This window comes from Gorilla gorilla, chromosome 1 (assembly GCF_029281585.2).
Source record: "Gorilla gorilla gorilla isolate KB3781 chromosome 1, NHGRI_mGorGor1-v2.1_pri, whole genome shotgun sequence".
NCBI lineage: Eukaryota > Metazoa > Chordata > Mammalia > Primates > Hominidae > Gorilla > Gorilla gorilla.
This window is the reverse complement of record NC_073224.2, coordinates 105,707,536-105,734,929: the sequence shown is the minus strand read 5'-3', so window position 1 is coordinate 105,734,929 and position 27,394 is coordinate 105,707,536. Positions and strand designations below refer to the sequence as shown.

The following is a 27,394-nucleotide window of genomic DNA, read 5'->3' as shown; positions in this document are numbered from 1 at the left end:
TTTAACACTGATATAATTAGCTTATATCAGTTTGAGTTAGAGAACAAGATTGAGGACATTAGAAGGAAAAGCTGAGGTTTTGATTTAATAAGCTGTTTTTAATTTGCCTCAATTTTTTCTCTACATTGGACCTCATTTGTCTTTCTTACTGAAATAGGTGACCCCCATGCCTCAACAGTACAGTTTTCAAATTCTACCACCTCAGTGCTGGCTACCCTTGCAGCTCTTGCTGAGGCATCAGTCCCCCTCTCCAACTCACACAGAGCCACAGGTAGGTAAGGGATATGCTGCTGGGTGAATCACCACTTTTTCTTTTGTTTTTAAGTCTCCAGCAGATTTAATTTGCATGAAATATTATTAAAGAATTGCATTTAATTAGAGGCAGCTAAGGAAAAGGGATGTGGCATCATTGAACATCAGAAAGAAAAATTGCTAGGTGGTATAATCAGACAGCTGAATAATATCAGAGAATGACTGAATTATTCCTTTGTGTGTTTACAATTTGAAGTTTGTTCTCCCTGACTCTAGTTACTTCAGATTGAAATGTCTATTCTCATATTAGCAGATTTTTTTGGAGATACTCTATGTTATGTTTTGACTGATGCTATCATGGAATGATTCAAAATAGCAGCCCAGATATCTTATATTAAAGTATCAAAATACATGGGACTGGTACCTTTTTCGTTGTCATATCCTTTGTACTTCATGGCTTGCTTTTATTTTCACTGGAGATGTTATTTTGGCATTTCCAAAGGAGTTGAGCAAATATAGGCTATGTATTGCCTTTCTGATATTTAAAACAAAAAAGTTTTCAAGTCATTTAGCCAGAGCTAGTGGTCTGTGGGGGGAAGACTTAAGGCTTCATATAGGCAGGGGCATATAGTCATAGGTAGGGCTTAGCAGACATTTAGAAATCTGTCTGGAACCCTCTGGCCATCTGCTCCATCATATATGAAAGCAGAATGTTCTGATTTCTTTCTGCCATGACATTTGGGTGGTAAGAACATTCTTCCAATTCCAATCCTATTTTTCTGAATGGGTGTAATCATAAAGATCTCTACTCAGATGTATATGAGGGAACAACATAGCAAAGGGAAAAGCAGTGTATTAAACTTGTCCTTGCTATTCTTTTGCTTTGCTCTTTGATCTTGGATAAATCACTTCTCCAGGTTCTAGTTTTCTCATCTTTGGCATGATGGTTGGATTAGGTTATCTATCCAGGACCTTTCAGCTTTAATATTTAACTGTTCTTTGTTTCTAAGAGGCGTGAATCCTTTATTTCCATTGAACTACCTAGATGTGTTTCATATGGATGGTTGATACCCCACTTATTACTGCAAAGTTCTATCTGTGACTCCTTCTTTCTTTCTTTCTTTCTTTCTTTCTTTCTTTCTTTCTTTCTTTCTTTCTTTCTTTCTTTCTTTCTCTTTCTCTTTCTTTCTCCTTCCCTCCCTCCCTCCCTCTCTCTCTCTTTCTCTCTTTCTCTCTTTCTTTCCTTCTTGAGACAGAGTCTCACTCTGTCACCCAGGCTGGGATGCGGTGGCGTGATCTCAGCTTACTGCAATTTCCACCTCTGGGGTTCAAGCACAATTCTCCTGCCTCAGCCTCCCAAGTAGCTGGGATTACAGGCGCCCACCACCATGCCCAGCTAAATTTTGTATTTTTAGTAGAGATGAGGTTTTGCCATGTTGGCCAGGCTGGTCTCAAACTACTGACCTCAGTGATCCGCCCACCTCGGCCTTCCAAAGTGCTGGGATTACAGGTGTGAGCCACCGCGCCCGGCCCTGTGACACTTTAGATAGAGAAATTCCATAGTGGTAGGAATTATTTCCTCTAATAGTGCTTAGTTTATTGGGATATTGACTAATCAAACTGAAAATCTTGATTCAACATAATATACATAACACTCATAGAATGGTACCTGGCACATAAGCGATGGCTATTTTATATATATATGTGTGTGTATATATGTATATATCAAATGTATATCAAATATATATACAAATGTATATACAAATATACATATATGTATATATACATATATATACAAATATATATATCAAATACATTTAATATAAACATATATATATATATATATATATATATATATGTTTGGGGTTTCTTTTGATACAGACGGGATCTTATTCTGTTATTCTGTCACCCAGGCTGGAGTGCAGTGGCACAATCAGAGCTCACTGCAGCTTGAACTTCTGGGCTCAAGTGATCCTCCCACATCAGCCTCCTGAGTAGCTAGGACTAAAGGTGCATGCCACCACGCTCAATTAATTTTTCAAATTTGGGGGGATGGTCTCACTGCTCAGGCTGGTCTTCAACTCCCAGCCTCAAGCAGTCCTCCTGCCGTGGCCTCCCAAAGTGCTGGGATTATGGGCGTGAGCCACCATACCCAGCCAGCTATTATTCTTGATTTATCAGATGAAAAAAGCCACCTAACATTTTTGTCTGTCAAACTTCAATATTTTGACTACTTCACATATTATTCTGTGAATTCACTATTAAATCTCCCTGTTTTCTTATAGAAATGATCTACTGTAATTTATGGTTATTTTAGATTTTTTTTTTTTTTTTTGAGATGGAATCTCGCTCTTGCCACCCAGGCTGGAGTGCAGTGGCGTGATCTTGGCTCACTGCAACCTCCGCCTCCCAGGTTCAAGCAATTCCCCTGCCTCAGCCTTCCAAGTAGCTGGGATTACAGGCGCCCACCAACACGCCCAGCTAATTTTTGTGTTTTTAGTAGAGATGGGGTTTCACCATGTTGGCCAGGCTGGTCTCGAACCCCTGACCTCAGGTGATCTGCCCACCTCGGCCTCCCAAAGTGCTGGGATTACAGGCGTGAGCCACCGTGCCCAGCCATTTTAGACTTTCAAGATACTTTCTGAAAAAAAAAAGGGTTCCAATATCAAATATGTTGGGGAAACAGCATATCTGGTTTTTTTGTTTGTTTTTTGAGACAGAGTCTCGCTCTGTCGCTCAGGCTGGAGTGCAGTGGCTCCATCTCGACTCACTGCAACCTCTGCCTCCCAGGCTCAAGCGATTCTCGTGCCTCAGCCTCCAAAGTAGCTGGAACTACAGGCACGTGCCACCATGCCTGACTAATTTTTGTACTTTTAGTAGAGACAGGGTTTTGCCATGTTGGCCAGGCTGGTCTCTAACTCCTGGCCTCAGGTGATTCGCCCATCTTGGCCTCCCAAAGTGCTGAGATTACAGGCATGAGCCACTGTGCCCAGCCGAAACAGAGTATCTTATACTCTGTTGGAGAATCACACCCTGTTGGAAAATCACAATGTTTATTAGCCTATTGAAGTCTCTGATACTCCTACAAAACAAAAAAGTTTAAGCATGTTTAAACCAGAATTTTGAAAACGTATTTATACATAGAATCCATCTTTAGTGAAAGTTATTAATACCTCAGTGAACACATTTTACAAAATACTGTTCTAATGCATTCTGTTTTCTTTTCTCCTCTGACTTAGCATTGTTCACAAAACCTTTTGCGAACTGTTGAATCTCACTTTTTTTTTCAAATGTTCCTCTCCCTGAATGTTGTCAGGTTCAAGGAGGTTGAAATTGCTATACTCCTATGTTTTTAAAAAGCTGAAATTTTAAATTTGCTTTTGTCATCTCTAGCCAATTCAGAGGAAATTATAGAAGGAAATTCTGTTGACTCATCAATCCAGCAAGTAATGGGGAGTGGAGGCCAGAGGGTCATCACCATAGTGACTGATGGAGTCCCTCTGGGTAATATCCAAAGTTCAATCCCTACTGGAGGCATTGGCCAGCCATTTGTTGTAACTATGCAAGATGGACAGCAAGGTGAGTTATCTCTTGTAGACAATTGTTTATTAAAAGATATTTTAGATACTCCATACTCACCTAAAAATGAGGCATTAAGACAAATAGTGGAAGTGGGAGATTGCCAGATGCAAGTTGGGGCAAAGAATCTCTGAAAAAGAAAAAGAAACGGAACCAGATTGGCAAAAGCTAATTGCCTAATATGTATAAAATCTGTAGTAAAAACCAGTTGATCTGGTGGAAAAAATAACAAATAATATGAACCAATAGTTCACAGAAAAAAATGTACTGATGGCTCTTTTTTTTTTTTTTTTCTTCAGAAGGGATTCTCACTCTCTCACCCAGGCTGGAGTGCAGTGGCACAATATCAGCTCACTGCAGGCTCCGCCTCCCGGGTTCACGCACCCGGGTTCACCGCGCCCGGCCCTGATGGCTCTTAAAAATATGAAAATAGCTGGGTGAGGCGGCTCACGGCTGTAATCCCAGCACTTTGGGAGGCTGACACAGGAGGATCACTTGAGAGCAGGAGTTCAAGACCAGCCTGGCCAAAATAGCAAAACCCCATCTCTACTAAAAATACAAAAATTAGCCAGGCATGGTGGCGCACGCCTATAGTCCCAGCTACTCAGGAGGCTGAAGTGGAGGATCACTTGAGCCCAGGAGGTTGAGGCTGTACTGAGCCATGATTGTGCTACTGCACACCAGCCTGGATGACAGATTGAGACTCTGTCTTTAAAAAAAAAAAGGAAAGAAAGAAAAAGAAAATATATTCGACCTACTTCATTCATAACGAGAAGTGCAAATACTGTACTGACATACCATTATAACACTATGTTGTTAAAGATATAGGGAAACAAGCACTCTTATAAATCACTTGTGAGAGTGCACATTAATGGATCCTCTAAAAAGGATATTGGTAATATCTGTAGGTATTAAAGATGTACATAAAGATGTACCTTTGGGTTTTTTTGTTTGCTTGTTTGTTTGAGATGGAGTTCCTCTTTGTTGCCCAGGCTGGAGCGCAGTGGCAGGATCTTGGCTCACTGCAACCTCCAGCTCCCTGGTTCAAGTAATTCTTGTGCCTCAGCCTCCTGAGTAGCTGGGACTATAGGCGCACACCAACACGCCCAGTTAATTTTTGTGTATTTTTAGTAGAGACAGAGTTTTACCATGTTAGCCAGGCTGGTCTTGAACTCCAGACCTCAAGTGATCCTCCCGCCTAAGCCTCCCAGAGTGCTGGGATTATAGGTATGAGCCATCACACCCAGTGATGGTGTGCACCTTTTGGTTAAACAGTTCTTTTTTCTTTTTTGTGTGTGTAACTGGGTCTTGTTCTGTCACCCAGGCTTGTGTGCGGTGGTGCAATCGTGGGTCACTGCAGCCTCGACCTCCCGGGCTCAAGCTATCCTCCCGCCTCAGCCACCTGAGAAGCTGGGGCTACAGTTCCACGCCACCATGCCCAGCTATATTCAGACTGAGGCTATACATTAGTATACTGAGGCATAACATTAGTTGCTTCCAGGGAGGGCAATTGGGTACTAAGGATGAGTGGGAGGCTTTTCAATGTATATGCTTTTATAGTCTTGATGTTTTTAATCATTTAATGTATCAGTTATTCAAAAAAGACACAGTTAAAATTTTTTGAAAAGAGGAAGCCCATCATTACAACTCCATGCCTTAAAAATACTGGAGGTTGGCCAGGCACAATGGCTTACATATGTAATCCTGTAATCCTAGCACTTTGGGAGACCAAGGCAGGAGGATTGCTTGAGGCCAAGAGTTCCAAATCAGCTGGGGCAACATAGCAAGACCCCCTCATCTCTACACAATTTTAAAAAAAAATAGCCTGGTTGATGGCACGTGCTTATAGTCCCAACTACTCAGGAGGTTTTGGCAGGAGGATCAGTTGAGCCCAGGAGCTCAAGGTCGCAGTATGCTACCATAATCATGCCACTGCACTCCAGCCTGGGCAACAGAGCAAAACATTGTCTCTAAAAAATAAAAATGTATATTGGAGGTTGAAACGAAGGGTACTGGTATAATTTCCTTTCTTAATGTCACTAAAATTTTGACTTGGCTTAAATGATTGTGGGGATTTTTATATATATATACACACAAATACATATATATACACAAATATATATATACACATATTATATATATATATATATATATATATATTTTTTTTTTTTTTTTTTTTTGAGTCAGAATCTTGCTCTGTCACTCCAGGCTGGAGTGCAGTGGCACAATCTCGGCTCACTGCAACCTCCACCTCCTGGGTTCAAGTGATTCTCCTGCCTCAGCCTCCTGAGTAGCTGGGATTACAGGCGTGTGCCACCACGCCTGGCTAATTTTTTTGTATTTTTAGTAGAGACGGGGTTTCACTATGTTGGTCAGCCTGGTCTCGAACTCCTGACCTCGTGATCCACCCTCCTCGGCCTCCCAAAGTGCTGGAATTACAAGCGTGAGCCACCACACCTGGCCTATAGGGTTTTTTTGTTTGTTTTGTTTTTGTTTTTGAGATAGGATCTCCCTTTGTTGCCCAGGCTAGAATGCAGTGGCATGATTATGGCGCACTGCAGCCTCGACTTCCCAAGCAACCTTCTCACCTCAGCCTTCCAAGTAGCTGGGACTACAGGCATGCACCACCACACCTGGCTAATTTTTTTATTTTTTTAATTTTAGACAGGGACACTGTCACCCAGGCTGGAGTGCAGTGGCGTGATCTCGGCACACTGCAATCTCCGCTTTCCGGGTTCAAGTGATTCTCCTGCCTCAGCCACCAGAGTAGATGGGATTACAGTCATGTGCCACCATGCCCAGCTAATTTTTTTTTTTTTTTTTTCTTTGCAGAGACAGGGTTTCGCCATGTTGGCCTGGCTGGTCACGAGCTCCTGAACTCAAGTGATCTGCCTGCCTTGGCCTCCCAAAGTGCTGGGATTACAGGTGTGAGTCACCACCCCTGGCCTTTTTTTATTTTTTGTACAGACTGGGTCTTACTATGTTGCCCGTGTTGGGATTTATAATTTTTTAATTATTTCAACTGATGGATCAGAAAGTATGGGAAGATAAGAATTAAACTTATTATAATCCAAACTTTGGTATCATAAATTCTAATTTATGCATTGCTGATATTTTTGTGAACATAGTTATCATTTTAAGTTTTTAGGGCTCATTGGGTAGGTGAGAGACTCTGCTTATAATGGAAATAAATAAATGAAAACTGAGTTGTTTTGGAGAAAAAGAATAGAATTGAGGTTTTACCTAAGTAAACTATACTACTTTTTTATTTTTATTTTTTAAATTTATGTATTTATTTATTTAAAGGTGCAATCTCAGCTCCCTGCAACCTCAACCTCCTAGGCTCAAGCAGTCCTCCCACCTCAAGTCCCAAGTAGCTAGGACCACAGGTGGGAACCACCACACCCAGCTAATTTTTTACTTTTTCGTAGAGACAAGGTCTTCCTATGTTACCCAGCCTGGCCTCAAACTCCTGGGCTCAAGCAATCCTTCTACCTTGGCTTCCTAAAGTTCTAGGATTACAGGCATGAGCCACTGTGCTCAGCCTACACTACTTTTTACAAATATGTTTAAGGCCCAAAGAAGGAAAACAGATTTCATGAGTTATCTGCAGAAAAATTTAAATCCCAGACTAAACTTCCATTTCTACTCAACATATATCTAAGCTGCTTTCCACTGACATCAGTTGATGAGTTTATAAAGAAATACAAACCAATTTTTAAATCTGCCAAACCCAATGATTATGTAAATCTTCTGTTTTTTTGTTTTTGTTTTTAAATTTTTGTCCGGACATGGTAGCTCACACCTGTAATCCCAGCACTTTGGGAGGCTGAGGCGGGAGGAGCGCTTGAGGTCGGGATTTCAAGACCAGCTTGCCAACACGGTGAAACCCCATGTCTACTAAAAAAATACAAATATTAGCCGGATGTGGTGGCCCCAGCCTGGAGTGCAGTGGCACGATCATGACTTACCGCAGTCTTGATGTTCAGGACCCAAGTGATCCTCCTGCTACAGCTCCCAAAATTTTTTTTTTCTTTTTTTTTTTTGAGACGGAGTCTTGCTCTGTCACCCAGGCTAGAGTGCAGTGGCGCAATCTCGGCTCACTGCAACCTCCACCTCCTGGGTTCAAGCAGTTCTCCAGCCTCAGCCTCCCGAGTAGCTGGGATTACAGGCGCCCACCACCGCCCCCCACTAATTTTTTTTTCTTTTTTTTCTTTTTTTTTGAGACAGAGTCTCGCTCTGTCACCCAGGCTGGAGTGCAGTGGCGTGATCTCGGCTCACCGCAAGCTCCACCTCCCAGGTTGACGCCATTCTCCTGCCTCAGCCTCCCGAGTAGCTGGGACTACAGGCGCCTGCCACCGCGCCTGGCTAATTTTTTTTGTATTTTTAGTAGAGACGGGGTTTCACCGTGGTCTCGACCTCCTGACCTCGTGATCCACCCGCCTCCTCGGCCTCCCAAAGTGCTGGGATTACAGGTGTGAGCCACCGCACCCGGCCTAATTTTTGTATTTTTAGTAGAGACAGGATTTCACCATGGTCTCGAACTCCTGACCTGGTGACCCACCCGCCTCGGCCTCCCAAAGTGCTGGGATTACAGGCATGAGCCACTGTGCCCGGCCTTTAATTTTCATATATGAAGAGCTAACATGGTTTTTAATTGGGTGCATGCCTTGGATAATCCATTCAAGAGAGATCACTTAGTCCAATTTAATGAAACCTATATCCTGTGGCCGGGCGCAGTGGCTCACACCTGTAATCCCAGCACTTTGGGAGGCCGAGGCGGGCGGATCACGAGGTCAGGAGATCGAGACCATCCTGGCTAACATGGTGAAACCCTGACTCTACTAAAAATACCAAAAATTAGCCGGGCGTGGTGGTGGGCGCCCGTAGTCCCAGCTACTCGGGAGGCTGAGGCAGGAGAATGGCATGAACCCGGGAGGTGGAGGTTGCAGTGAGCCAAAATCACGCCACTGCACTCCAGCCTGGGCGACAGAGCGAGACTCCATCTCAAAAAAAAAAAAAAAAAAAAACCTATATCCTTCGTGTACTGATGGAAAGGCTGGCGGTATATATTGAGGCCATATTTCCGGATCAGACTGTGCTGATTTTTTCTTTTTGTTGTTGTTTTTGTTTTTGTTTTTTGAGATAGAGTCTCACTCTGTCACCCAGGCTGGAGTGCAATGGTGTGGTCTCTCAGCTCACTGCAACCTCTGCCTCCCGGATTCAAGCGATTCTCCTGCCTCAGCCTCCTGAGTAGCTAGAATTATAGGCGTTCCCCACCACGCCCGGCTAATTTTTTGTATTTTTAGTAGAGACGGGGTTTCACCATGTTGGTCAGGCGGGTCTTGAACTCCTGACCTCATGATCTGCCTGCCTCGGCCTCCCAAAGCACTGGCATTACAGGTGTGAGCCACCGCACCCGGCTGACTTATGCTGGTTTGAGCAGACATGACAAGAGCAAGAACCCTGGCCAAATTTTTGTGGGTGGCTCCAGTAGAGCTGCTGGTAACCCATCTTGCTCTCAAGAGTGCAACAAGGTAAAAGGAAGGAGCTCCCAAATTTTTTTTTTTTTCTTTTTGAGACAGAGTCTCGCTCTATCACCAGGCTAGAGTGCAGTGGCATGGTCTCGGCTCAGTGCAATCTCTGCCTCCCAGGTTCAAGTGATTCCCCTGCCTCAGCCTCCTGAGTAGCTGGGACTACAGGTGTGCACCACCACGCCCGGCTAATTTTTTTTTTTTTTGTATTTTAGTAGAGACAGGGTTTCACCATGTTGGCCAGGATGGTCTTGATCTCTTGACCTAGTGATGTGCCCACCTCAGCCCCCAAAGTGTTGGGATTATAAGTGTGAGCTACTGCGCCTAGCCCCCCAATTTTTTTTTTTTAATAGAAATGAGGTCTTGCTAAGCTTCCCAGGCTGGTCTCAGACTCCTAGACTCAAGCTTTCCTCCCACTTTGGCCTCCCAAAATGCTGTGATTGGCCAGGTGCGGTGGCTCACACCTGTAATCCCAGCACTTTGGGAGGCCGAGGTGGACAGATCATGAGGTCAGGAGATCAAGACCATCCTGGCTAATGCGGTGAAACCCTGTCTCTACTAAAAATACAAAAAAAATTAGCCAGGCCTGGTGGCGTGCACCTGTAGTCCCTGCTACTCCGGAGGCTGAGTCAGGAGAATGGGGTGAACCCCGGAGGCGGAGCTTGCAGTGAGCAGAGATCGCGCCACTGCACTCCAACCTGGGCGACAGAGGGAGACTCCAACTCCAAAACAAAACAAAAAAAAAATGCTGTGATTACAGGCATGAGCTACCGTGTCTGGCCAAATCTTCTGTTTTAAAATAATCATAATATATCCTAAAACGTAAATATAATTTTTAACTTTTTATTTTTAGATCATTAAAGATTCAGTACAGTTCTAAGAAATAATACAGAGAAATCTATTGCTGGGATTACAGGCACATGCCACCATGCCCACCTAATTTTTTGTATTTTTGGTAGAGACAGGGTTTTGCCATGTTGGCCAAGCTGGTCTCGAACTCCTGACCTCAGGTGATCCGCCCACCTTGGCCTCCCAAAGTGCTGGGATTACAGGCATGAGCCACCGTGCCCATCCTCTACTTTGTCATTTCAATAATGTTATATAAGTGGAATCATACAGTATACATGATTTTGAGATTGGCTTTTTTCCTTTCAGCATAATTCCCTTGATACCCATCCAAGTTGTTGTTTGAATCAATATTTCATTCCTTCTTATTGCTGAGTATTATTCCATGATATGGATGTACCACAGTTTGTTTAACCATTTACCCAGTGAAGGACATTTAAGCTGCTTCCAGTTTCAGCTATCTAAAAATAAAACTGGCTGGGCACAGTGGCTCATGCCTATAATCCCAGCACTTTGGGAGGACTACGCCGGCAGATAGCTTAAGCCCAGGAGTTTGAAATCAGCCTGGACGACAAGACGAAACCCATCTCTAAAAAAAAAATACAAAAAAAAAAAAAAAAAATTAGCCAGGTGTGCTTTTGTGTGCCTGTAGTCCCAGCTACTTGGGAGGGTCACTGGAGGCCAGGAGGTTGAGGCTGCAGTGAGACATAATTCTGCCACTGCACACCAACCTGGGTAACAGAGTGAGACTCTGTCTCATAATAAATAAATAAATAAATAAATAAATAAATAAATAAATAAAGCATTATGAACACCATAATTGTTTACAGGTTCTTATGGGAAATAAAAAAATGGGAAATAGGGCCGGGCTCAGTGGCTCACACACTTTGGGAGGCCGAGGGGGACGGATCACAAGGTCAAGAGATCGAGACCATCCTGGCCAATATGGTGAAACCACATCTCTACTAAAAATACAAAAATTATCTGGGTGTGGTGGCATGTGCCTATAGTCCCAGATACTCCGGAGGCTGAGGCAGGAGAATCTCTTGAACCCAGGAGGTGGAGGTTGCAGTGAGCCGAGATTGTGCCACTGTACTCCACCTGGAGACAGAGCAAGACTCTGTCTCAAAAGAAAAGAAAAGAAATGAGAAATAGGCTAGGCATGGTGGCTCAAGCCTATAATCCCAGCACTTTGGGAGGCAAAGGTGGGTGAATCACCTGAGATCAGGAGTTTGAGACCACCTGCCCAACATGGCAAAACCCCATCTCTACTAAAAGTACAAAAATTAGTCAGGCGTGGTGGCAGGCACCTGTAATCCCAGCTACTCGGGAGGCTGAGGTAGGAGAATCACTTGAACCTGGGAGGTGGAGGTTGCAGTGAGCCAGCATCATGCCACTGCACTCCAATCCGGCCTGGGTGGAGCCAGACTCCGTCTCAAGAAAAAAAGAAGTAGGAAATAAATTTTCTATTCTCTGGGATAAATGCCCGAGAGTACAATTGCTGGGTCATAAGGTAAGTGTGTGTTTTGTTTTGTTTTGTTTTTTAAGAAACTGCCAAACTTGGGCGGATCACCTGAGGTCGGGAGTTTGAGACTAGCGTGACCAACATGGAGAAACCCCATCTCTACTAAAAATACAAAATTAGCCAGGTGTGGTGGCACATGCCTGTAATCCCAGCTACTCAGGAGACTGAGGCAGGAGAATCGCTTGAACTGGGGGCAGAGGTTGCGGTGAGCTGAGATCGCGCCATTGCACTCCAGCCTGAATAATAAGAATGAAACTCCGTCTCAAAAGAAGGAAGGAAGGAAGGAAGGAAAGAAAGAAAGAAACTGGCAAACTATTTTCTTTTTTCTTTTTTTTTCAAATGGAGTCTCACTCTGTCACCCAAGCTGGAGTGCAGTGGCACTATCTCAGCTAACAGCAACCTCCGCATACCAGGTTCAAGCGATTCTCCTGCCTCAGCCTCCCGAGTAGCTGGGATTACAGGCAGGTGCCACCACACCCGGCTGATTTTTGTAGTTTTTGTAGAGATGGGGTTTCACCATGTTGGCCAGGCTGGTCTCAAACTCCTGAGCTCAGGCAGTCCGCCTGCCTCGACCCCGCAAAGTGCTGGGATTACAGGGCATGAGCCACTGCGCCCAGCCTGCCAAACTATTTTCTAGAGCGGTTGTACCATTTTACATTCCCACCAGCAATTTATGAATAATCCAGTATGTCTACATCCTCTCCAGCATTTGGTATCATCACTTTTTTAAAAACTTTTAGCCCGGCGCAGTGGCTCACACCTGTAATCCGAGTACTTTGGGAGGCCAAGGCAGGTGGAATATCTGAGGTCAGGAGTTCGAGACCAGTCTGGCTAACATGGAGAAACCCCGTCTCTATTAAAAATACAAAAATTAACTGTGTGTGATGGCATGCACCTGTAGTCCCAGCTACTCAGGAGGCTGAGGCAGGAGAATTGCTTGAACTCAGGAGGTGGGGGTTGCAGTGAGCTGAGATTGTGCCACTGCACTCCAGCCTGGGTTACAGAGTGAGACTTCTCGAAAAAAAAAGGCCGGGTGTGGTAGCTCACGCCTGTAATCCCAGCACTTTGGGAGGCCAAGGCAGGTGGATCACGTGAGGTCGGGAGTTCGAGACCAGACTGACCAACACGGAGAAACCCTGTCTCTACTAAAAATACAGAATTAGCTGGGTGTGGTGGGGCATGCCTGTAATCCCAGCTATTTGGGAGGCTGAGGCAGGAGATCACTTGAACCCGGGAAGCGGAAGTTGCAGTTAGCCATTGCACTCCAGAGATCACGCCATTGCACTCCAGTCTGGGCAACGAGAGCAAAACTCCATCTCAAAAAAAAAAAAAAAAAACAACAACTTTTAGCCATTCTGACAGATGTGTAGTGTGTCATGTGTGTTGTGTGTGTGTTGACTCTTCTCTCACTTATCTATGAGAAGAGAATTAATTTAGGTACAGATAATGGCTATTGGCTTTTATTAGAAGTCTCAAAAATATATAAAGACTTCAGGCCTTATTTTGACAGATTATTTCTGCAGTTTTGTTTGTTTGTTTGTTTGTTTTAAGACAGGGTCTCATTCTGTCACCCAGGCTGGAGTGCAGTCGCGAGTTCTTGGCTCACTACGGCCTCAACTTCCCAGGCTCAGGTGATCCTCCCACTTCAGCCTCCCAAGTAGCTGGAATTACAGGCATGCTCCACCATGCCTGGCTAGTTTTTTGTTTTTTTTTTTTGCGGAGACAGTGTTTGCCATGTTGCCCAAGCTGGTCTTGAACTCCTGGGCTCAAGTGATCCTCCCACCTTAGCCTCCCAATATGCTAGAATTATAGGTGTGAGCCACCTTGCCCTGCCATTTCTGGGCGAATTGATAAGCTAATTGGCCATAGGTGACCTAGAGTCAGACACCTTCATATAAGAGCCTCAGACTTGGGACTTACTTGCATGGCTTCCAAGCCTGCAAATCTATACCCTTCCTTTTTGAGCCATTCTTAGTGCTCTATTAATCCTTTTTGTTTCTCCCTGAAGGGCCATGCCTTACCTGTTGATTCTAAAATTCAAAGAGATATTAAAAATAATATATCAAAGAATATATTTTACTTTCTCTTTCTTTGCTTTTTTGTTGAGATGGGGTCTTGCTGTGTTGTCTAGGCTAGTCTTGAACTCCTGGACTCAAGAAGTCCTCCAGTCAGCTGCCTGAGTAGCTAGGACCACAGGCACACACCACTGTACCCAACCTAGAATATATTTTAGTTTATTTTCTAATTAAAAGCAAGCAAAACCTCTTTGTTTTATTATGCATTCATCACCTCCAATTGGTGTCCTTTGACTTGTAGTTCTAACTGTACCTGCTGGTCAGGTTGCAGAGGAGACTGTAGTTAAAGAGGAAGAAGAAGAGAAGTTGCCACTAACAAAGAAACCAAGGATAGGAGAGAAGACAAACAGTGTGGAGGAAAGCAAGGTAATGTTTTTAGGAGTGATGAAAAGAATTTAAAGCCATAATTATTAAGGCCTGAACCCTTCTTCATCTTTTCTTTTTTCTTTTTGAGACAGGGTCTTGCTGTGTTGCCCAGGCTGGAGTACAGTGGCATGATCTCAGCTCACTGCAACCTCCGCCTCCCGGGCTCAAGTGATTCTCATGCCTCAGCCTCCTGAGTAGCTGGGATTACAGGCACCTGCCACCATGCCTGGCTAATTTTTGTATTTTTAGTAGAGACAGGGTTTCACCATGTTGGCCAAGTTGGTCTCGAACTCTTGACCTCAGATAATCTGCCTACCTCTGCCTCCCAGAGTGCTTGGATTATAGGTGTGAGGCACCGCGCCTGGCCTGTCTTTTTGTCTACTGTCTGGATAATTTATGATCAGGAATTTACCTGGTGGTGACATGGCTTACTTTTACAGGAAGGCAATGAAAGAGAGCTACTACAGCAACAACTCCAGGAGGCCAATCGAAGAGCCCAGGAATACCGACACCAGCTCCTAAAGAAAGAGCAGGAAGCAGAACAGTACCGTCTTAAGCTGGAGGCCATAGCCCGACAGCAGCCCAATGGAGTTGATTTCACCATGGTTGAAGAGGTGGCTGAGGTACATGCTGTAGTAGTCACAGAGGGGGAGTTGGAAGAGAGAGAGACAAAAGTGACTGGGTCAGCAGGGACCACAGAGCCTCACACTAGAGTTTCCATGGCAACTGTTTCATCTTAATATGCAAGGGCCACAATTTGCACTGTGTTCATATTAATCCTCTTTTAAAAAAGAAAATATACAGAAGACAAACATTGTATAAAAACTAAGAGTGTCTTTAAGAAGAAAACTATAGCAGGGTACAATGCTTGGGCTCAGGAAATTTCTCTGTGCAACTGGAAAATTCAAAGCCATATTTAGGGAACATTTTTTCTGAGGGGCCAAAAGAATAAGGACCAAATTTCTTAGCTCATATCATTGCTTTAAACATAGAAGTAAAAGAATACTGCATGTTGTGGGTTGATTTTTTTTTTTAAATAACTGACTTTCTCACAAAAGATTTTAAGATAACGTTTCTAATATATATGCACCAATATATATGCCTTTAATAATTATACCATCAAGTGACCTGAAAATGCCCCTTAGATTTATGATGCGTATCTGTTGGAAAAACTAATTGGAAGGGAGGTTAGACAAGCTTTGGGGAAGAGAAAAGGAATATAGTCCATTTCCAAAGGAGCAGGAACTCCCAACCTAAGTTGATTTCACTGAAGAGAATTTTCCTTTTTTTTCTTTTTTGAGACACGGTCTGACTCTGTCACCCAGGCTAGAGTACAGTGGTGCAATCTTGGCTCACTGCAACCTCTGCCTCCAGGGCGCAGCCTCCTGAGTAGCTGGGAGGACAGGCATATGCCACCACATCACTGAGAAGAAATTTTTGATTGTCTGACAGATACTTATCCATTATGTTCAGATGCTTGTGTAAGAAACTGAAATAAGCTGCGTGTGGTGGCTCACACCTGTAATCCCAACACTTTGGGACGTTGAAATGGGAGAATTGCTTGAGTCCAGGAGTTTGAGATGAGCCTGGGCAACATAGAAACCTGTGTCTACAAAAAATTTAAAAATTAGCCAAGTATGGTGACAGGCACCTATGGTTCCAGCTACTCAGGAGGCTGAGGTGGGAGGATTGCTTATGCCTTGGAGGTCAAAACTGCAGTGAGCCATGGTTGCACCACTGCTCTCCAGGCTTGAGTGACAGAGCAAGACTGTATCTCAAAGGAAAAAGGAAACTAGGCCAGGCGCGGTGGCTCACGCCTGTAATCCCAACACTTTGGGAGGCCGAGGCGGGCGGATCACGAGGTCAGATCAAGAACATCCTGGCTAACACGGTGAAACTCCATCTCTACTAAAAATACAAAAAATTGGCCGGGCGCAGTGGCTCACGCCTGTAATCCCAGCACTTTGGGAGGCAGAGGCGGGCGGATCACAAGGTCAAGAGATTAAGATCATCCTGGCCAACATGGTGACACCCCGTCTCTACTAAAAATACAAAAATTACCCAGGCATAGTGGCACACGCCTGTAGTCCCAGTTACTTGGGAGGCTGAGGCAGGAGAATTGCTTGAACCTAGGAGGCGGAGGTTGCAGTGAGCCAAGATCGCGCCACTGCACTCCAGCCTGGCGACACAGTGAGACTCTGTCTCAAAAAAACAAAACAAACAAACAAAAATACAAAAAATTAGCCGGGCGTGGTGGCACCTGCCTGTAATCCCAGCTACTTGGGAGGCTGAGGCAGGAGAATCGCTTGAACCCGGGAGGCGGAGGTTGCAGTGAGCTGAGATTGCACCATTACATTCCAGCCTGGGCAACAGAGCCAGACTCTGTCTCAAAAAAAAAAAAAAAAAGGAAATTGAAATAGAGTTTTTAAAAACTGAACTGGAAAGCCGAGGCGAGCGGATCACCTGAGGTCGGGAGTTCCAGACCAGCCTGACCAACATGGAGAAACCCTGTCTCTACTAAAAATACAAAATTAGGGCCAGACCCAGCAGCTCATGCCTGTAATCCCAGCACTTTGGGAGGCCGAGGCGGGTGGATCATGAGGTCAGGAGTTCAAGACCAGCCTGGCTGAGATGGTGAAACCCTACTAAAAATACAAAAATTCACCTGGCAAGGTGGCAGGCACCTGGAATCCCAGCTACTCGGGAGGCTGAGGCGGTAGAATCACTTGAACCCAGGTGACAGAGGTTGCAGTGATCCAAGATCATGCCACTGCACTCCAGCCTGGGCGATAGAGTGAGACTCTGTCTCAAACAAACAAAACAAAACAAAACAAAATTAGCTGGGTGTGGTGGCACATGCCTGTAATCCCAGCTACTCAGGAGGCTGAGGCAGGAGAATCGCTTGAACCCGGGAGGCGGCAGTTGCAGTGAGCCGAGATGGCACCATTGCACTCCAACCTGGGCAACAAGAGTGAAACTCAATTAAAAAAAAAAATAGAAAAGAAAGAAAACTTGTTTATGTGGGAGGAGTATATATAAAACCAAAATCCAGGCTGTGTTTCCACAGTGCTGGGAAGTGGCCAGAAAAAGGCTTATAGGGGCTATGAAACTCTGGTCTTGACATATAAACTTTGCTCTGACTGGATTTCATAAAATTACAGTGAGGAGGGTAGTCTCTTGTCAGAACAACTTGTTTCCAAACATTTATGTAATGTCAAGCTCAGTCTCTCTTTTTTTTTTTTTTTTGAGACGGAGTCTTGCTCTTGTTGCCCAGGCTGGAGTGCAATGGCGTGATCTCAACTCACCGCAACTTCCACCTCCCGGTTTCAAGCTATTCTCCTGCCTCAGCCTCCCGAGTAGCTGGGATTACAGGCACGCGCCACCACGCCCGGCTAATTTTGTATTTTCAGTAGAGACAGGGTTTCTCTATGTTGGTCAGGCTGGTCTGGAACTCCTGGCCTCAGGTGATCCACCCGCCTTGGCCTCCCAAAATGCTGAGATTACAGGCGTGAGCCACCCCGCGCACAGCCTAGACTCTAATTTTATAAAACTTTGTTGAATTTTCTAAGTGTCATTTAGGACATATTATGCTTTTCTGTGGAGCTTATATCTTATCCTCTTATGTGCAACAAAAAGGGGGTCGGAGGTAAATGCTGATGATGTTGTTTAGTTTTATTTTCTTTTGATCTGGCATGAGTAAATTGCTCTGTTTCCTTAAGCTTGGGTCTGTTACAGAGCTTTGTGCTTTATAGGGTGCTCAGTGTGTGTTGACAAAGGGAATAAGAACTGTCAGTGCCACAAAGAACCAAAGATTCTGGCTACTTTGTCTTCTTCCTTTCTCTCCCACTATGCCTACACTTCCTCTGCCCAGACACTTTTGGAAAGTGTTTAACTGCTGGGTTTTCTTTTTCTTTTTCTTTTTTTTTTTTTTTGAGACAGAGTTTCGCTCTTGTTGCCCAGGCTGGAGTGCAATGGCGTGATCTTGGCTCACCGCAACCTCTACCTCCTGGGTTCAAGTGATTCTCCTGCCTCAGCCTCCCGAGTAGCTGGGACTACAGGCATGCGCCACAATGCCTGGCTAATTTTGTATTTTTAGTAGAGATGGGGTTTCTCCATGTTAGTCGGGCTGGTCTTGAACTCCTGACCTCAGGTGATCTGCCTGTCTCGACCTCCTAAAGTGCTGGGATTATAGGCGTGAGCCACTGCGCCTGGCCACCTGCTGGGTTTTCTTTGTATGTCAGCATGGAGTTTTTCCCAAAGAAAGGGAATATGGATGGAGAGAGAGAGGTTATGAACAGGTTATGTTACAGAGGTTATTGCCTTTGAAACTGGGCCCTCATCATTCTAGACTTGCTTGCTTTGTTATAAATTAGAAGAAACCAGAGGGAGATGTGCCAAGTAAACATTCAAATGACTGTTTAGAATATGGTTTTCTTAATTAGCAGTCATGGGGAAAACATGCATTTTTAATTTGGAAAAAAACCTGACAGTTAACATGGTTCTGTTTACCTTGATTAGTGAAGTAATTTGCTGCAGTGTTACAGAGGAGCAGAATCACTTGGGTCTCAAAATAGACTGAAAATTTAACTCCCCAAACCAAATTTAACAAACAGAATTGGTTATTAGAGATTTATAGGCAAAAATATCAGTTTGGAAATTAACCTTGGCTACTGGCCACCTTAGCTAGGTTTTCTCCACAGATCTGTTTTCTCCACAGATCTGAGTACTTAACACTTCCCAGATGATTGGAGAATATTCTGGGCTGTTGGGGATGACAGGGAAATGTGAGGGGGAATAGCCTAGGTAAGGGTGATGATGAAATTATTCTATCTGCTGTCAAATAATCTTTTCCTGTTTGCAATGTTTTTATTTTTTCTGAGTCCCTTTGGGAACCAGGTGCTAACAAGAAGCTGTTATGTGTGGGATTTCGGAGCCTTACTTTAACGATAGAGGAACCAAGTATCATTTTAGATGTCTTTTATTTATGTTCTCGGTGCATATGTTGACTTTAATCCCTCTTCCCCCACACCTCGCCCATTAAGGGGAAGGAGGTTAGCTCTGCAGATGATATTCAGGCCCAATCTCACTCTCTGGGGTGGCTACTGACTAAAGGCAGAGAATGTCCATCCAACATGCCCTTCTGACTATACAGTCACCACTTTTTTGGGGGAATTCTTTAGCAGATCTTATTGTTCTTTCTGCAGAAGCTATCATTCCTACCTCCCCAACCCCCAAAATCTCTAATACAGGCCAAGTCATTTTTTATGATGGGTCTCTGAGATAGGGCAGTTTGTTAGAGGAGAGGCTAGGGTAGAGAGGGAGAGAATGGAGGTATCTGAAAATAAGTAAGAAAAAGGCATTGATTTTTATTTACTCGGAACAGTCCTCTTGGCATCCCAGATAAGGGAAATAGGATTTGATCTCCAATTGTATTGCCATGGAGAGAATGGCAGGTGAGGATGCTTTGAAGTAGTTAGAAATTAAATATTGAATACATTAATGGCAATACCATTTCATGACTTTGCATATCTTTCTGGATTAGTCATGGAAGTTGGGGAAATATTGCTTAGATCTTCTGTGTTAGAGGATTCCAACTGGCTTATTGGCAAGGTTGGATTATTAAGAATCAAATAGCAGACAAAAATGGCTGGGCACGGTGGCTCACGCCTGTAATTCCAGCACTTTGGGAGGCTGAGGTGGGTAAACCACTTGAGGTCAGGAGTTCGAGACCAGCCTGGCCGACATGGCAAAACCCTGTCTCTACCAAAATACAAAACTTAGTTGGGCATGATGGCATACGCCTGTAGTCCCAGCTACTCTGGAGGCTGAAACAAGAGAATTGCTTGAACCCAAAAGGTGGAGTTTACAGTGAGCTGAGACTGTGCCACTGCACTCCAGCCTGGGCAATAGAGCAAGACTCTGTCTCAAAAAAAAAGAAAGAAAGAAAGAAAGAAAAAACAGACAAATGGATCAGAATTGGTGCTTGAGCAAGAGAAACTTCGAGCTTAGGATAGTTGTCTACTTTAAAATAAAGCTGCTGGCCGGGCACAGTGGCTCACGCCTGTAATCTCAGCACTTTGGGAGGCCAAGGCAGGTGGATCACGAGGTCAGGAGATTGAGATCATCCTGGCTAACACAGTGAAACCCCGGCCCTACTAAAAATACAAAAAATTAGCCGGGCGTGGTGGTGGGTGCCTGTAGTCCCAGCTACTCGGGAGGCTGAGGCAGGAGAATGACGTGAACCCGGGAAGCAGAGCTTGCAGTGAGCTGAGATCGCCCCACTGTAACAGATCACCTGGGCAACAGAACGAGACTCGGTCTCAAAAAATAAAATAAAATAAAATAAAATAAAATAAAATAAAGCTGCTGGCCAGACATGGTGGCTCACGCCTGTAATCCCAGCACTTTGGGAGGCCGAGATGGGAGGATCACTTGAGGCCAGGCCAACGTGGTGAAACTCAGTCTCTACTAAAAATACAAAAATTAGCCGGGGATGGTGGCGCATCATCATACTGGTGAGAAAAAAAAAAAAAACAAAAGAGGCCAGGCGCGGTGGCTCACAAAAAAAAAAAAAAAAAAAAGAAAGAAAAAAAGAAATATCAGTTTGAGAAATGATTAGTTTTTTCTTTTTTCTTTTCTTTTTTTTTTTTTAAACAGAGTCTCTGTTTGTTGCCCAGGCTGGAGCGCAGTGGCGTGATCTTGGCTCATTGCAACCTCTGTCTCCCGGGTTCAAGCGATTCTTCCGCCTCAGCCTCCCAAGTAGCTGGGATTACAGGCACGCGCTAATTTTTGTATTTTTAGTACAGACGGGATTTCACCATATTGGCCAGGCTGGTCTCGAACTCCTGACCTCGTGATCCACCCTCCTTGGCCTCCCAAAGCGCTGGGATTACAGGTGTGAGCCACCGCGCCCAGCCTCTTTTGTTGTTTTTTTTTTCTCACCAGTATGATGATGACCATTTTAAGAAAGCTTGTGTGGCTCTCTCCTATCATTACAGACCTCCAGAGCTGGAAAATTTGATGCATTTACTGAACTCTTCCTGAAAGTTTAATATGGAGTGGGAATCAGTTTTTGTCCTAATTTATTAGAGAAGGCTTCCTCTTCTCTACTCCTTGTGCAAACCCATCTCTGGATAGCTAGAAAAGGAACTTCAGAATGGACTATATGTGATGACCACCTGTATGCACTCTAGGCTCTTATCTGTCTCTATTTTATGTGGTGACTATATCTCAGAAGTACTACCCCTTCTGAGTAGTACTATTATTTCCTATGCCAATTTTTTTTAAGTCTCTGATGCTGCCCTTTTTAAATATTTATCTTATTTTTTAGCCTCTTTAGTATTAGGGGGTGAGGTGACATTCCTAGACTCTACAGTAGCAGTTTGGCATGTTAGTGACAGGAAATTGTGATTCCCTATCTCCCCCTCCTCCTACCTTTTCTGCTTTTGTGATTCCATTGTTCCTATCTCATTGAGGCTTTCCCAGGCATTCGAATTTAGTTATTTAGTTAGTAGGTCATTTCTAATCTCTGGGCCTTGTCTTTTCTCTCTCCGTTCCCCTCCTTCCCTACCACATATTTTTTGTTTATTCTGAGGTGGTTTGTTTCTGAAAGTTAATCTAGGTCACCTTCTATATCCTGTGCTTTCTAGTTGGCTTTAGACATCTTGTTCTAGCAACAATGATGGTAGCAGCTCTCTCCCTGACCTTGCCCCATGTGCTCTCCTTCTGTCAAGGCCATTTGTGTGTGTACTGCGGCAGGTGTGTGTGTGGGGGGATGCACCCAGACTATTCTCACAATGTCCTCAGTTTTTCAGGTTGTCTGACAGCTTTATTACAGCGTATTTTTAGAAAAACTTAAATATACTTTATTTAGGGTTTTATTCTGATGAGCAAGTTTGTGTGTATATGTGTGTATGAGCATTTGTATGTATATATACTTATACAGATCTATATTATATATACAGTTTTTGTACTATCATTTAAAATAGAAATGTTTCTCAATAAAATGTCAAAGCCGACCATTTCAGGGTGTCATTGAATTTGTTTTCATCTCCTGGGCAAAATTTGTATCTATTCTCTAATGACAGGTGAACCACAGGGCTCATTTTCCTTGTCCAACTGAGCTAACTGAAGGGGGAGGGGTATAGATCTACTAACCCATGCATGGCCATTGCCTTTTCCTTATCCACCGCTCTCAGCCTGGTATTCTTGACAGGCAGAGCAAGTTGAGGTAAGAAATGAAATGAGAATGAGGAGAGCTTTTGACCAGCTTGTTAAATGTACATTTTCCTTCTTTCTCTCATTTCCCACTCCCTTCCCTAAAAGCAAACAACCAAGGGAGGAGAAAAGTAGCTGAAGAAAATGATTATGTGCCTTGTGTGGGAGTAAAGTCAATGCTGAGACGTATGGGGAAAAACATCAGACTCAGGAGTGCTTGGAAAGAGTAGATTTACTTTGCCAGCTTCTCAGCTATTCTTGGTTAATAGGGTGCTTCCTGCTATCTTAGTCCAAAATCAGCACACATTTATATTTAAAAATAGGAGGATCAGTCTGATAGTAGCACAATCCCCATTGATAGCCAGTGGTGAACAGACCAATTTGACTAGCAAGATGGGTGTCCTATCTAGTGTATAGAGTTCTGAAAAGCTGTTTTGTTGGCAAGAAGGATACCTTTCTTTACAAAATTAGCTTTGAGCCTGTCCAAAGCTAAGGACATATAAGCATCTGTGTTCAGTGACTGGAATCTCAAGTAAGTTCTCAAAGTCAATATTTAGGAAATTGGACACCTACCATGTACTAGGGTACATGTAGATAATTTCTTTTTGGTAAATACATATAGTCAGCAAATGCTGTGCACATATTCAAGTAATAGAAAGTAATTCTGGCAGGTACTTTAGCAATATATATAGTCTTGGCTGTGCTGACAGAAAAAAAAGCAGGAACTTGTGGAGCCTTAAGAACCAAAGAACTAAAAATCTTGTTGAATTAAATCCTGGTGAGAGAAATCATCAAGATGGGAAAGTTGGAGGGAACTAGAGAGATAGGAACCTAGAGTTCTCTGATGGGTGATACTCTTTTTTTTTTTTTTTTTTTGACACAGAGTCTCACACTGTTGCCCAGGCTGGAGTGCAGTGGCACGATCTTGGCTCACTGCAGCCTCTGCCTCCCAGGTTCAAGTGATTCTCCTGCCTCAGCTTCCCTATTAGCTGGGATTATAGGCATGCACCACTACACTCAGCTAATTTTTGTATTTTTAGTAGAGACGGGGTTTCACCATGTTGGCCAGGCTGGTCTTGAACTCCTGACCTCAGATGATCCACCTGCACTGGCCTCCCAAAGTGCTGGGATTACAGGCGTGAGCCACCGTGCCCGGCTGGGTGATAGTCTTAAGTAATGGGAAAAATTATGAACTAGGGCAACTTTCCTAAGACTTCCTTCCTCTGTGAAAAAGAACCCTCTACTCCAAGGAGATCAATAGGTAAAAAATACAGGTGAAGGCTGAAGTGGGAGCAACCCAGTGATAACTACACCTATGTAAGGCTTGTGCAAGACATTTGATAGGTAATAGAGTAAGTTAAGACTATGGGAGACTTCTGAACAAAAGTGTGGGGTTGCAGTCTGCTCCTATAACCAGTCCTAAAGTTTAAGGGTAGTGCTGTAAAGGAAAGGAAAGTTTGGGAAAGGGCCCAATATTATAAATAACAACAATAGCCACCATGTTTTAAGCTTTTGCTACATGTCTGGCAATGTGCTAGGTACTCTGCATATACATATAAATACCCATCTTGCAAGGTGAGTATTATCCTCATCATATAGTTGTAAAAATAGGTTGACTTTGCAGAGTCACACACTTGTAAAAATTGTCCTTTTTTTTTTCTTTTTAAAGACAGGGTCTCACTCTTGCCCAGGCTGGAGTGCAGTGGCATGATCTTCGCTCACTGCAGCCTCGACCTTCGACCTCCAGGTCTCAAGCAATCCTCCACCTCAGCCTACTGAGAAGCTGGGATTACAGGTGCACACCACCATGCCTGGCTAATTTTTGTATTTTTGGTAGAGACAGGGTTTCACCATGTTGCCCAGGCTGGTCTTGAACTCCTGAGCTCAAGGGATCCACCTGCCTTACCTTCCCAAACTGTTGGAATTACAGGCGTGAGCCATGGCACCCGGGCTAAAATTGTTCTTTCTAAAACTACAGTTTCTACATTGAGTTAATTAGTGTACTTTCCTCTGTGATTTCCCTTTTGTCAGAATGCTATTTTATTCACTAGCCTTGGGCAGCTTAATTCATCTCAGATTTGCATTTAAGAAACTGAGGGCCGGGTGCCGTGGCTCACGCCTGTAATCCTAGCATTTTGGGAGGCCAAGGCCGGCGGATCACGAGGTCAGGAAATTGAGACCATCCTGGCTAACATGGTGAAAACCTGTCTCTACTAAAAACACAAAAATTAACTGGGTGTGGTGGCAGGCGCCTGTAGTCCCAGCTACTCAAGGAGGCTGAGGCAGGAGGCGGAGCTTGCAGTAAGCCGCAGTTGCGCCACTGCACTCCAGCCTGGGTGACAGAGTGAAACACTATCTTGAAAAAAAAAAAAAAAAAAGCCAAACTCGGGCAGATCACCTGAGGTTGGGAGTTCGAGACCAGCCTGGCCAACATGGTGAAACCCCATCTCTACTGAAAATACAAAAATTAGCCAGGCATGGTGGCACATCCCTGTAATCCCAGCTACTCGGGAGGCTGAGGCAGGAGGCTTGAACCCAGGAGGCAGAGATTGCAGTGAACTGAGAGAGCCGAGATTGCGCCACTGCACTCCAGCCTGGGCAATAGAGCAAGACTCCGTCTCAAAAAAAAAAAAAAGAAAGAAAGAAACTGAGAAGAAAAATATGATCCAAGCAGCACTTCCTATAAGCTCCCCAAAGTAAATTTTGCTCCAAAACTAATTTGGGGGTATCTGCATAGAGTTTCTGGCCAGCAATACTTGAGCAAGAAGAGTAAAAAATAATCTCTCTTGTGGGGAATGAATAGGGTCTTCATCTCTAGGTATGCTGGATGTTTTCTTTCTTTCCTTCCAGATTACGCTCCTCTATTCTGTAGCCTGTTCTCTGTCCTGGGAGACTGACCTATATGAACATCAATGGGCTTCCTGTGCTTTGGCCTCCAGTTGGATTCAGCCAATAGGGAGCCCTGACAGGAGACTGAGGGAAGAGAAAAGACTGAAGTCAATGTATTGACATCTGCCAGGCGCAGTGGTGCACTCCTGTAATCTCAGCTACTCGGGAAGCTGAGGCACGAAAATCACTTGAAGCTGGGAGGCAGAGGTTTTGGTGAGCTAAGATCACACCACTGCACTCCAGCAACTGTATCGCAAAAAAAAAAAAAAAAAAAAAAAAGTCACTGCTTCTCTCAAGGCACTCTCCCCCTCCAGGACCTAGAAACCAATAACTCCTTTTATCCTTTTAGGCCTAATACAGTTATTAGCCTCCAGTTACTGACCTATCCTTTGCCCATACCTTTCAAAATAGCCCTTCATTATTTTGAGAATGTTATTTCCTGTTGGGACCCTGTCTGATACACCTGGTAAAGGTAGGTGATCTTTTAGATTTACAGGCTTCATATTTTATCCATGTACTTGAACCTTACTCTCATACATATAACCTTATATTCTTATGAGCCAACAGTTCTGAAGGGTCAACTGCTGGATTAAGTAGCAGAGAGTGACGCATACCTGTGTGGTTCTCATGGATGGGACAGTGACATCAAGGAGTTAAAAACCTGAGAGACAATAATAGCTCAGGCCCCTGTGACTTAGCCCCCAAAGAAACCAAGATGCTGAACAGCTTTTCAAGCTCTGTGACTGTGGTACCTTCTGTGATTCGAGTCCCCAAAGCCTTACACAAACTGATGGACTCTGTCTGCTGGGGCCCTGGTTTCTCCATAACCTCCCAGGATGCCTCTGAGAAATCAGCTTAGAAATCCCTGAGGATGATGATGCTATCCTCCCGTTGGCACATTCTGGTTTTCCTAAAGACAAAAACTGAGCTAATGGTATGATTTTTTAAAAAAGAGTATTAGCAGATTCCTTGAGGTCATATTTATCCTTCTGTTGTCAGGGATAATTTACTTTAATTCATCCTCTTAATTTATTATTCACTACTCTCTATCAGGGAGAGGTATCTGTATTAATGAACTGCATACTTGGTAGAAGTCTGCTTTATTTTGGGCAAATAATTTTCCCACAAAGCACTTAATTTAAATATATATATTTATACGGTACTTTACAAATCCCTGTTGCCATATGTTCTTTCCATTCCTTACCAAAAAAACAGCCTCAAAGATGTTGGTTGAATTGCCAAGGTCACATAGAAAACAAGAGGTAGAGACCCAGGACTGTTGCTCTCACTGCAACATAGTTACTTCTGTTAGCTCTGAGAGTTCAGTTTAGATACTCTTTGGCTAAAGAAGTCACCATAGTGATAAATACTAATAAAAGAACATATTTTATAATTAAACTACAACCAGGACTTTAACCTATAAATTACTGCTGCCTGCAAAGAATTACAAGATTAAATTTCCATTGTATATATCTCTCTTTTAGGTCTATATTTAAACCTTAGGATCATTTACCCTTTTTGTTTGTGACCACCTTCAAGGCAAGAACTATATTTGAGTTTTGTCCCTCAGAGGACTGTGAAAGGCTGCAGTCTTGAAACTTTTCCTTGTCCTTCCTTTAAAATTTCGGTTTGAAGAGGATAATGAAGTCAAGTGACTGGATTCTCTACTCCTTCCTTGCTTGCTTTCCTCCAGTATCTAGGAAACTAGCACTGGCCCCGAGGCACCTTGGTTTAAGTAAGGCACCCCATACGGGAAAAACTGAGACCTAAAGGACCACTTCAACCTGGTGAAACAAGCGCCAAGCAAAAAGAGGTCAGACTCTGGAGGACAACCAAATTTGGCCAGACAAGCTTAACTGAAATGGAAATAATGTTCAGAGGACATTAAAAAACCCTGGGGGTAAAATCTATAGGTGAAAATTATAAGGATACAAAGGGAAAGGGATTGCCTAGTGAAAGCAGATCGCAAAGTTAGGAATAGGAATAGCCTATGCGTGAGTTTGAAGGAATTACTATCTCACAAGATACCATGCCTTCGCCTTTAGAAAGCGTTTTCACATTCTGGTACTTGAGCTTCTCAACCCCATTTTTCAGATGAACAAATGGAGGCT

General features: G+C 43.8%; 2 protein-coding genes across 26 annotated transcripts in view; one reads left to right on the top strand and one right to left on the bottom strand.

Moving 5' to 3' along the window:
- The window catches only part of GABPB2 (GA binding protein transcription factor subunit beta 2), a 57,484-nt gene extending 30,930 nt beyond the window's left edge, over positions 1–26,554 (top strand). For 6 of the 25 annotated variants that reach the window (XM_055358610.2, XM_055358673.2, XM_019022084.3 and 3 more), the window contains 5 exons: positions 158–271; positions 3,646–3,831; positions 14,053–14,177; positions 14,618–14,800; positions 25,245–26,554. In XM_055358610.2, the coding sequence (XP_055214585.1) occupies positions 158–271; positions 3,646–3,831; positions 14,053–14,177; positions 14,618–14,800; positions 25,245–25,403 (767 nt within the window). In that variant the 3' untranslated portion in view covers positions 25,404–26,554. Of the gene's footprint in view, positions 1–157; positions 272–3,645; positions 3,832–14,052; positions 14,178–14,617; positions 22,199–25,244 lie in introns of those variants that run through there. The other 19 variants (XM_019022075.4, XM_031009886.3, XM_019022095.3 and 16 more) reach the window with 7 other exon arrangements.
- Positions 8,529–9,401, bottom strand: LOC109025960 (small ribosomal subunit protein uS14-like). Its single transcript, XM_019022136.2, has 3 exons — positions 9,260–9,401; positions 8,863–8,927; positions 8,529–8,548 (listed from the first exon to the last, which is right to left on the bottom strand). The coding sequence occupies exons 1-3, from the start codon at positions 9,343–9,345 to the stop codon at positions 8,529–8,531; spliced, it is 171 nt and encodes a 56-aa protein (XP_018877681.1). The 5' UTR covers positions 9,346–9,401.
- Positions 26,555–27,394: the final 840 nt, after the last annotated feature.